The sequence below is a fragment of the Equus przewalskii genome, chromosome 19, assembly GCF_037783145.1.
Source record: "Equus przewalskii isolate Varuska chromosome 19, EquPr2, whole genome shotgun sequence".
NCBI lineage: Eukaryota > Metazoa > Chordata > Mammalia > Perissodactyla > Equidae > Equus > Equus przewalskii.
In genome coordinates, this window is record NC_091849.1 from 46518536 (window position 1) to 46530770 (window position 12235).

Below are 12235 nucleotides of genomic sequence, written 5' to 3' on the forward strand. Positions count from 1 at the left end.
ACATATCTTCAACCCTCCTTGTAAGCCTTCACTTCCACATCAATTCCATGTCCTCTTCTCATCTATTTCATTATTCAAGGTAGCATGCAACTTCAAATGCTGGCTGAAGTCTTATCATATCTGGGCAAAGGAACCTGGTGGAGGCACTGAGATGGTGGTTCTTACAGAATCAGAGATTCTGTCTCACATTGGTTGCTGGAGCTGAACCATGATTGGAGTCTAAACCCCTCAGTATCTCCATGTCGGTGACTTTCCCACTCTTCCACACTGCCTCAGCACACAGACAGGATTGGATCTCCCTTCTTGGAAACCTTATCTGCTGGAACGGTTCAGACGTGTTGGGCCTAAAGGCAGGGCTTTATATAACTTAGAGAATTTGCTTTCAACCCCATTGTTCTATTATTGCCTTAATTGATTAAGTCACTGCAATTGATCGATGATGGACAAAATTGCTTACGAGACACTTAATGCCAGCTTGAACTATAGCTGGAATGTACCAATACCCCTTGGTCCTCAGCAGCAAGATATATTTAAAATGAACTGGGCTGCAGATGTGTGATTCTTTTGTAGAAGCTAAACATGTATCTTGTGAATTTCCTCCCACAAAACTCTCTAATTTAAGAATTTGAAGTTCTACATGCTTTTCCAGTGAACCAAAAGGCAGTGGTAAAACTGAAGTGATTAAAAAATAAACACCTTAGAAAAAGTTGATGGGTGCAGGTGCCCATGTTACAACTGGTTTAATGATATGTGGGAGAGAAATTTTAGAAAATAGAAATGAAGGCCCACTAGGAAATGAGGAAGGCAAAGAACAGATAGATGCAAAGATGAAACGTGGTCCAACTTAAGCAGAAAGTTTTTGGAAAACTGAGTGTAACATGAAAGTTTTGGAAATTTTTGTAGAGTGTATTTTAAAATACTTTCAATATTTAATATTTTAACGTTTAATATTTTATGGAGTATATTTTAACATGAGAAGGTTGTAAAAAATGAATATGTCTCATACTAACTTTGCATTCACTTCAAAAATAGAAGTAACATTCTGCAGTAACTTTTAAATCTAGGCTTTTATACCTCTTTCTGCTTTAAACTTGATTTCCAGCCATTCAATTTAAAGTATTTAGTTTTATTTTAATCTCAGAAAAACCACAATGATTCATTTGCTGTGTGTTTAAAAACCGCAGTCTATTTAATTCTTCCATGTCTTCTTAAAAAGAATAACATAATGCAAATGTTTCAAGTCCTTCCTGTTCCCCATTGCATACTCCCATAAAAGTAGAAAATATGTAAAATGTAGAAAATATTATGGACTCAGTGCTAATCTATTTTGTGTCAATGATTTTGGCAGAAATATAGAAAACAGCTTTTGAGATACTGTGAAATCATATGACTCACCAAAGGAGAAAGGATGGAGCTATGTTAAGTTCCCAGACATCTGCTAAAGCAAGCTTTATTTATATAGTTATTATTGTTTGGGGATTTAGGAAAAAAAAAAGACCCTTACTGTGAGCTCTGAGGCATCCATTCCACTTATAAACAAAAGTCACACAGACCAAATCAAACACAATTTCTTCTGGGTAAACTTCTGCAGAAAGATGGAAAAGGAAGCAAGCAGGAGAGTTGCAGGTATGCATTAGGCATTGTTTATAACTGTTAACACACAGGTGAGAATTTTGGCTCAGGACCCTAAGGCAGAGCTTCAGGATGTGCAAGAGGTCTGGGCTCACCTGGTTTATCTCTTTGGGGTTTAGAATCTCTTTTCCAAAATGAAGTGAGATAGATGTTGTTGATGTTTTTCTCTGCTACAGTTAATTTTTAGAGATGAGCCTTGAACTTCTTGGGTGGAATTTTAGAACCTGAGACTTTAGCATAGATTTCCCGTGCTTCTTTCTTGACACATCCCACAAATGTGGGGTTCCCAGGGCAAACACACCCTACTGACTATCTGCTCCACAGGTCAAGCAGCCCGAGGAGTACAGACCATTCCCTGCATACCGTACTCTTCTCCCACGAAAGCATCTTGAATTGTATATGCACACACAAATGACTTTGTTATAAGAAAAACGTATCCAACTGAATTTCTAAAACAAAAAAATATGCACAAATGTTGTTACTTTAACTACTATTAATAAAACATTTTGTGTCTCATTCCTTCTTATTGATCCTTCACACTTGCTTGTCATGACTCTGATGTTGAGAGCGGTAGTCTTGCTTCTTAAATAAGGTGATGGGAAAAGAGGAAGTGGTGCCTTCTGCAGTTAGCTCCATCCTTACAGCTTCCCAGGGTCTTGAACTCAAAGATAAAAGGAAGACCCACTTTTACTAGAACCATGAGGGAAAATCCACTAGAACTCCCTTATAAATCAATATCAAAGATGAGACTGATTATACTCTTTCTAGTCTTGTGCTCATTCCTGTTCCTACTATTGTAGCCAGGGGCATGCAGTCCTCTGGTAAGACTGATCATATGATGCTTGTGATGTTAACTCTTAGGAGGCAGAAGGGATGCTGGCAATGCTAAGGTAGAAGGTATACTGGGAAGATGAGGATAAACACAAACAAACCAACCAACCCAGATGTCTACTACACAGAGCATTAATTTGAATATAGTTTCATTATTTATCTTACAGAGAGAATATTCTAGTAGATAACAGTGTAAGGATACTTTGAAGTTAGTTCACTTTCTCTCAACTAGGGCTTGAAATAGCTCAATTTCACAATAAGCATCAAAGCTTGGACCTCATTTGCCAATGTCAGCACTCTGGTTAAGACCCCTCTTATTTCTCGTGTAGACTGTTGCCTAAACAAGTCTGCTAAGTGTGGAAATTCTATGTGGGCAGGGATTGTGTCTGCTTTGTTCATTGCTTTATCCTCAACACAAAACATATAGGAGATGCCCAATAATACTTGTTGACTGAAGGAATAAATGATGATCTTTCTACCTCCTATTTCTTCCTGTTCCATTCCGTTTTACAGGTTCATATTATTAACCACAGCTCTCATTAAGCCTCCTGCTCAAAAACCTACTAGTTCCTCAAAGCACGTGGAATTAAGTACAGGCTCAGTAGTACGTTATACAAAACCCTGAATACCTGGATGTTATCTTTCTCTCCAGCCTCATCTCTAAGATGTTATACAAAACTCTGAATACATGGACATTGTCTTTCTCTCCAGACTCATCTCCCTTTATTGCTTTCTCATATGCCAAGGTGAATTGCTCACTAATTCCTACACAAATCTCACACACACCTGTGCCTTTGCTCGTGCTGGTCTCACTACTATTCCTTTATTTCCACTTGCCAACATGCAGATTCTATGCCACATCCCTCTTAAAACTGTTCTTAATTTGCCCCATGGCATGTAATTCTGTCCTCCTCTGAGCTGGCACTTGAATCCCATTCTGCCTTGGGCTGCAGTTATTCATATTCCAGACGGACGCAGCTCAGGCACTAAGGTGCACTGGTGTCCCCCACAGCGCTTGGCATCATATCTTGCACAAAGTGCTTGTTTTGAATTAAAGTGAGATAATCTGTAGGGTCAGGTAGATAGTTACAGGGCACTAATTAAGATTACATCATTAAAGGGTCTGAACTGCAGATGGTGAGAAACTAGCGAGGGCGTTTTAAATCCTATCTCTAATTATTCTTTGGTCTGAAAGTCAAGAGGCCCCTAAAGTAGTTATAATTTTGTGAGAGAGAAAAGTCCTTTTTGGTAATAGTCTTGTTTTATACAACTGTATGACTTTGATTAAAGCTTGGTGATTCTATTTTGCTTTATTCCTAGTGAATTTCTACTGTGTGAGCCTCAAACTTGAGAAAAACTTGAGCCAAAAGAAGTAACATTTAATAGAAATCTGTGAAGAAGAGTCATATTAGAATTTCAAACAAGGGCAGAGTTTCTAAGTTTCCTGAGGCAAATAAGGGTGATTAAAAATTTCAGCAAGGTGAACATAGTTTCCATAGTTCCATAGTTTCCATAGTTTTCATCTAGGTTTTAAGGGATGTAGATTGAGAAATCTGGAAATTTTGGGAGCACTGGTGTCTTTTTAGCATGATTTATTGTCCAACAGAGGCTCCATCTGACAGATTTTATAGGGTTAAACTTTGGGTCTTTGGGTAAATTCAAATTTTAGAGGGGAGAATGGATAGGATGTGGCAAATGGGATAAAGAATTGTGATAACTTCTTCTGGCTAAACATCTCAGAAGTCCATGTGAAATGATTCCTGTGGGAAAGATAAATGGAAAGATAATAGATAGACTTTCTCGGGTGTAAATACACTACCTGCTCCTCCCTCACACCCGTCCTTTCCTCCGTGTGTCTTGATTCTGTTCTCTGTTGCTTTCCCTCACCAGGTGGCAATGTTGATTTGTGCTGGCTTCCTGATTGCCTGGATCCCTTACGCAGTGGTCTCTGTGTGGTCAGCTTTTGGAAGGCCAGACTCCATCCCCATACAACTCTCTGTGGTGCCAACCCTGCTTGCAAAATCAGCAGCAATGTACAACCCCATCATTTACCAGGTCATTGATTACAAATTTGCCTGTTGCCAAACTGGTGGTTTGAAAGCAACCAAGAAGAAATCTTTGGAAGACTTCAGGTAAAACTTCAGAAGCTAGAAATGAATGATACTCTCCTTGTTTCAAAATCCCATGGGGTTCAAGACACTCGCATATGCTGTTTTCTTAGGGTTAGAGCTTATCACGTAGGAGTAGTGTAAGGAGGCCTTCATTTCCTGTTTATCATTCCTAAAATCGAGTAATCAGATATATAAAGTTGAACGACATGGGTAGATAATGAGAAAAGTGATTCCATTTTTGATTGTAGAGCAACTAAGATATGGAGCCACATTCATTCTTGCAACCACTATACCTCACTCCTTATCTGGGGACCAAATCCATTTAACTCCAAGAGTACTGTTCCACATGGCACAAATCCACAATTAAGTTCTCACAACAGAAGGGTTCTCCTGTTTGGGACATTTCTACCATTAGCTGAGAGTATAGCATTTGGGCAGGCAAAGGAAGGGGAGAAGGCAGATGACATTTTTATTCTCTCCCAGGTTCTTTTTATTTTCATGAGAGCTGCATATTATTCCTTCTCTTTGTCAGATAAGGAAACTAAGGTTCAAGTAAGGTTTAAGATGAAGAGAGATGCCCATGTTTACACAGCCAGGAAATAGAGCCGGGATTTAAATTCAAGTCTACTGGGTTTCAAAACCCATGCTTGTCCATCTACGCTATTTCTACTACACAGTGGACAAGTGACTGGGGATCCGGCACCACTTTTCCTAAAGGCTCAGCGTGTGTAAAGAGTTGAGGATGATTGGTGTCCTTGTGTCTTCACTCAGGGCCCGTCTTAGCAGTAGAATGTGGACCAGGCTCCTGAATTCATGGTCTGAGGTGAGGGGTGTTGAGACGGCCCCAGGTTCTCTGAGCCCCTTAATCCTTACCCGAGGTCTAGTTATTTTTCAATACTGTTTTCCTTTAGTAAGTAGGAAACAGAAGAACAAAAGGTGGAAGTTGCTGTGAGATGTGGGTTTTTAGCTTGTTCTTTCACTGTGCCTGGGAAAGTGACAAATCTTTTGACCTTTGGTTTCCTTACTGTGTAGATACAGGATGAATGAAAAAGATAATAAAAAAGGCACAAATAAAAGGTAGTATTGTCATTGTTGCTGTGGTACAGGGGAAGACACACACAATTTTGAGGTAGAAGACCAGTGTTTAAGATCGATTTTGCTATTTACAATAGCTCTATTCTTTGGACAAATTAACTACTAGGGCTGAAAATTGGGATGGGCTGATGGCAATATTCATGTTTTGCAATTGTAAGAATTACATGCAATGCGTGTGTGAGAAGGGCTAGGTAACAATTCTTAGTGTTTTTTTCCCCACATCATTGGTGGTTAATGCCTTCTCTGTTGAATTAAATAAATTAAAATGCTAAATTGCATCTATTTTGGAAGTAATAACACTTTATCCTTACCCACTCTTAATACTTCATTATGAATGCAGGTAGGGAGAACAGAGCAGTTGTGGGAGAAAATAATGGGGCACTTCTTCTTCTGAAGGAGATGGGAATTTGACAGGAATGGCTGAAGGCAAATTTCACCTACCTCATAATTCTGCCTCAGACTGACTCTGTGTTCTGTATATTCACTCACAAGTGTGAGAAGCACATAAATATTCACCATTCAACAATGAAAAGAGGAAAATTTATGTGGAAGAAAGTGACTTAAGGCCACAAACCTTTGGAAAAATCAGCCAGGCAAGAAACAGTTCAGTTCACCTGCTCCCATTAGCCATTTACACGGAATACAGCACTTGCTTTGCTGGAGGAAGACAAGGGCTGTTTGCTTACTCCAGAGTTTCATCTTTTAGTGGAGAAAGCAGGTGGCAGTGCCGTAGCAGGGAGAAGCCCTTGGATTCTAGAGTTGAAGCATCTTCAGGAACGAAATGCCGCAAAGGTGTGATGAGTCGGAGACTTTAGAAGGATCTGCTTCAGACAAGAGCAGAAGGGTGAGAAGTGGCCACCAGAAGTTTTGTTTTAGCTTTCCAAAGAAGCCAAAAAAAACTCCTTGTTTATCTTTGTTATTATCAAGAAGCTAAGAAAGTGGGTTACATGGAATCCCATGGAATGAGGGGAAGTGATATGAAGCCAGTCCAAAGTGGTTAATGTACTACCAGCACAATTAAATTGAATTAAACTGGGTTAATTAATCCTTGTTCTTCCTTTTCTGAGCTCTGAAATGCATTTGCTTTTAATGGCAGGCCCTCTTGGGAAATATTTCAGATTCAAATAAAAAACTAATGTGTTGAGTATGAGATTGTGGAAATAAATTTTCAGTAATTGTAACAGTTCATTAAAAGTTAACTTATCTTTTTTCCCCTGAATTGAGTCCCCTGAGATTTTGGTAGAAGCCAGTGAACTAAAGAAAGAAATGTGGCCAAGAGTCCTTTCTGAAATGCTACTATTCACCACATTGGGTATCCAGGTGTAGTCTCCTGTATTTTGTAAGTTGTCCTTCTCTACCCTGGCTGTGTATTAGTGACACCTGGGGAACTTTGAAAAACTACTGCTGCCTGGACCCCTGAAGATATTTGGCTTTAATTGATCTTTTTCAAAAATGTAATTAATTTTTATTGAGGTAACATCAGTTCATATAACATTATATAAATTTCAGGCATACATCTTTATGTTTCAGTTTCTGTGTAGACTCCATGGTGTTCACCACCCAAAATCTAGTTGCCATCTGTCACAGTACACAGGTGCTCTTTTACCCCTTTTGTTTGCCCTCCCTCCACTTCCCCTCTGATAATCGCCAATCTATTCCTGTGTCTATGTGTTTGTTTGTTTGTTTTATTTTATTTTCCACTTATGAGTGAAATCATACAGTATTTGGCTTTCTCCTTCTGACTTATTTCACATAGCATAATACCCACAAGGTCCATCCATGTTGTTGCCAATGGTGAGATTTCATCTTTTCTATGGCTGAGTAGTATTCCATTTCATACATATACCACATCTTCTTTATCCTTTCATCAGTTAATGGACACTTAGGTTGTTTCCAAGTCTTAGCTATTGTGAATAATGCTGCAATGAACACAAGGGTGCACATATCTTTTTGATTTAGTGTTTTTGTGTTCTTTGGATAAATACCCAGAAGTGGAATAGCTGGATCAAATGGTAGTTCTATTTTTATTTTATTTTTTTCTTTTGAGGAAGATTAGCCCTGAGCTAACATCTGCTGCCAATCCTCCTATTTTTGCTGAGGAAAACTGGCCCTGAGCTGACATCCATGCCCATCTTCCTTAACTTTATATGTGGGGTGCTACTACAGCATGGCCTGCCAAGCGGTGCCATGTCCCCACCTGGGATCCGAACCGGTGAACCCTAGGCTGCTGAAGTGGAATGCGTGCACTTAACTGCTGAGCCACCGGGCTGGCCCTATTTTTCATATTTTGAGGAATAGCCATACTCTTTTCCATAGTAGCTGCACTAGTTTACTTTGCCACCGGCAGTGTACAAGAGTTCCCTTTTCTCCAACACTTGTTATTTCTTATCTTTTTAATAATTGCCATTCTGACAGGTGTGAGGTGATATCTCATTGTGGTTTTGATTTGCATTTCCCTAATAATTAACGATGTCGAACATCTTTTCATGTGCCTGTTGGCCCTCTGTATATCTTCTTTGGAAATACGTCTATTCAGATCCTCTGCCCGTTTTTTAGTCAGGTTATTTGTTTTTTTGTTATTGAGTTGTATGAGTTCTTTATATATTTTGGATATTAACCCCTTATTGGACATATGATTTACAAATATCTTCTCCCATTTGTTAGGTTGTCTTTTCATTTTGTTGATGGTTTCCTTTGCTGTGCAGAAGCTTTTAACTTTGATGTAGTCCCATTTGTTTATTTTTTTTCTTGTTTTCCTTGCCTGGTAAGACATGGTATTCGAAAAGATACTGCTAAGACTGATGTCAAAGAGCATACTGCCTATGTTTTCTTCTAGGATTTTTATGGTTTCAGGTGTTACATTCAAGTCTTTAATCCATTTTGAGTTAATTGTGGCGTTTGTGTATATTGTGTATAGTATATAAGATGACGGTCTAATTTGTCTTGATTGGTCCTGAGTTTCAGTTGTTTGGCCAACTCTCCCAGATGACTCTCACACAGCCATTGTTGAAAAGGAGTGAGCAAGACCTTGGGGAAAGAAAACATTGGCAGTGCAGCTCATGGAGTCAGAGGCCTTTCACCCACCTACATAGAAACCAATGGGGCCACGTATTGTCAGCGACAGGTGAACCAGACTTCAGATGTTAGGCTAAACTTAGATATAATATAAAAGGTAAAAAGACACTGGGATATATAGTGAAGGCATTTTTACATTCCTACTATTTTAGTAAAGATAAATAACAGAGAAGAACAAAGACTAAATTCTGACACTGCTACTGTAATCAAACCTCCCCTGACCACCTTAGTTTGAGTGCTGTGTTTCCAAAGCTTGCTCTTTAGTAGGTGAGTCACGAGGCCCAACTGAGTGACGGGTAGGTATGCAATGAATTTTGTCCTAGAGGACAGGAAGCTCACTAGGGTACAGGCAATGTGTCATGAATAAGTGGCTTCTTTTGGGAAATCTCTACCCAAGGGATTTCTTGACTTTGAATATTCTAAATAGAATTATTGTTTTCCATCTTTTTCTAAGTCGTCTTGTGCAGTCTAGTCTTGTGCAAGTCTTGTGCAAACTTGTGTAGCCAAGTTTGATATGATATACATATACATATGTATGTGTGTATGTGTGTGTGTGTGTATATATATATATATATATATACAGATCTTCCTTGACTTACAATGAGATTAGTCCCATAAACCCATTGTAAGTTGAAAATAACTTAAGTTGAAAAGGCATTTAATACACCTAACCTACTGAACATCGTAGCTTAGCCTAGCCTACCTTAACTACACTCAGAACACTTACCTTAGCCTACAGTTGGGCAAAATCATTTAACATAAAGCCTATTTTATAATAAAGTGTTGAATATCTCATGTAATTTATTGAGTACAGTACTGAAAGTAAAGAACAGAGTGGTCATATGAGTACAGAAAGGTTGCAAGTGTGTCACTTGTTTACCCTCTGCTCAGTGCCCAGCATCACAAGAGAAGACAGTACTGCATATCGCCAGCCTGAGAAAAGGGCAAAATCCAAAATTCAAAGTATGGTTTCTACTGAATGCTATCACTTTCACACCATCATATAGCCAAAAATCATAAGTCAAATCATTGTAAGTGGGGACTGTCTGTATGTATATTCAACTGCATTTTTCTTCTCCTACTTCTAGGCTGCACACTGTAACCACAGTCAGGAAGTCTTCTGCTGTGCTGGAAATCCATCAGGAGGTATGAAGATGGACACAGCATCACTCATGGACAAAATTATTCACTTATTTGCCTCTTCACTGCTGTTAACGTTTGATTGTGTCCACACTTTTCTCTTTATATTATATTTTTATATTTTGTACACTTTTTCCTTAAGCCAGGATTCGCTGGGAAATTCCAATAGCCAAATGGAAACTAGATTATAGGGTACTACTTTCAGGAATATTACTAGGATGAGCCTCCCTGAAGTTTTCTTTTCACTGTATTTTAAAACCTATTGTCATGCCAAACAGTATTAAGTCTGAGATATTAAGAAAAATGTTTAAAAGTTTTATTTATTAAGGTGTTTAATTTTATTACAGCATCATTATTATTCCTTAAAGTAGGGTCAGGGAGGCAGTTTCTGGAGTTCATTTGGGTGGGTGATCACTGGGACAGTGCGTTGGACCCTGGCTTTTGACTGGTAGATGCTTCTGATTCTCACAGCCATTCTCTTCTGTGCTGACAGAGGGTCACACTCTAGTGGTAGTCATTCCACCAAGCTGTCCTCTAGGGAAATCAATTTTGCCTTAAATCCCTAAATGGAAAACTCTCTTGTATCTTGGGATTTAAGGACAAAAGTAATTTCCACTGATGATAATTTTCCCTATATGGGTTTTTCTCATTAAGCTCTACGTACTACAATAGTGGATGTGACAGAGCATTCCTAGCTATAGTTATTCAAGAAACAAATTTAGCAGAGATAGCTATATATAAGTGTTTCTTTTATTCATTTGTTTTTTGTTACCTCTGTTCTTCCTTTTGTTTGTTCTTTGTTTTCAACAAATACCTCGTGAGGTTTACAGGTAAAGAGATGCAGAGAAGAATGAGATGGAATCACCTTGAAGGCAGATCCCTGTCCTTTAAGAGCTAATGAAAGGGGCGGACATGTAAATACTAAGTCCAAATTGACCTTCAAGCCAATGTCTGATCTCCTTTCCTAATCCAATGAGTGGGGCCATCTATATTGCAATTCTTTCAGTTCAAAGCCTAAGTGGGCATCCTCCATGCTGCCTTGCTCCATTCAGCTCTCCCTCCTGCTATAAACCTAAGCCCTGTTCAATAATTCTGATCCTCCCTTTCTGATAAGAGCTGGTGAGAGAGAGAGAAAGGGAGGAGAGAGGCCCCTCTAGTGCCATTCATACTCTCTGCATTCCTTCTATCTGAGGAGTTTTGGAGAATCGGATCCTTCTCCAAGGCTCAGCCCTCAGTACATGGCAGCTTTGGTTTCTTTGTCTTTTCGTTGTCTCCAGAGTTGGGGTGGGGAGTGAAGAATCAGTTGATGAGTGTCAGTGGTAATACAAGCGCTAAATAGTTGCGTGTATAAAACACTCTGTGATTAAAGCAAAAGGAATGGCAACTCTGCCTTAGACTTGGGATTGCTTACCAAAGTCTGGAGAAAAGAGACAGTATCGTCATTACAAAAGAGAGGCAAGGGACTTTTGGGCAGACGTAAAATATAGGGGTGTGAAACAGTGTGGCACCTTAGGTGGAGGGGGACACAGGTTTAGAGTGATGAGTCAGACTGCCTGTGTCTGCACCCTGCTCGGTGCCCTTTGGCAAACCTGTAAAATGGGGATTGTAACAACAATTCACTCACAGGGTCATTGTGAGGCTTAGATGAGAAAATATGCATATAAATCGCTTAGCACCATGAATGTAACAGAGGAAGCACCCCCTTCATAATAGCAATTGCTATTATTATAATTATTATTATTAATGTAGGTGTTGGTGGTCATAAGTAGGGCTAGCAATGGTAGTTAGCAAGTGCCAGGTGAGACTCCAAGGGCCTTGTTGTTTATGCTGTTATATCAATCTTATCCTGAAGGTGATTGGGAGACCCCGCAGGATTTTAGGCAGGGGAAGGAAGTGATGAAGTTTATGATTTTTAGAAAGACCTGTCTAATGGCAGTGTGGAGATGGATTGTTCTGGGTGGGGATGGGATTTCAAGATTAGAGGTTGGGAGACCAGTTAGGCAGCTTTATAAAGAAAGTATAATTTATGAGGGCCTGAGTTAAGGATTGGTAATAGAAATGGAGATGCGAATACAGGTTTAAAATATTTTAAGAAGTAGGAGATCTTGACAGTTGTTTGCATGGGAGATGGAGGAATGAGGGATGACCTGGGGGCATCTACCTAGGGACCAGTGAGGATAATGGTATCTACAGAAAGGGAAAATGCAGGAGGGGGTTGGGGTCAGATAATGAATTATATTTGGAATTTGTTGAACACAGTGTCCACAACACAAGTGAAGATATTTAAAATAATAGCTAGTTAAAAATAACCTAAAGTCATGTATGATAATATGGGGCTTATAGAGTTCAGA

At 39.2% G+C, this 12235-nt stretch overlaps 1 protein-coding gene across 1 annotated transcript in view; it reads left to right on the forward strand.

Annotated features, from left to right (window-relative positions):
* OPN5 (opsin 5) overlaps positions 1 to 9896 on the forward strand; it is a 28192-nt gene extending 18296 nt beyond the window's left edge. Inside the window, exons 5-6 of the mRNA XM_008523631.1 lie at positions 4354 to 4595; positions 9833 to 9896. Coding sequence (XP_008521853.1) covers positions 4354 to 4595; positions 9833 to 9896 — 306 coding nt within the window. The remainder of the gene's footprint in view (positions 1 to 4353; positions 4596 to 9832) is intronic.
* Positions 9897 to 12235: the final 2339 nt, after the last annotated feature.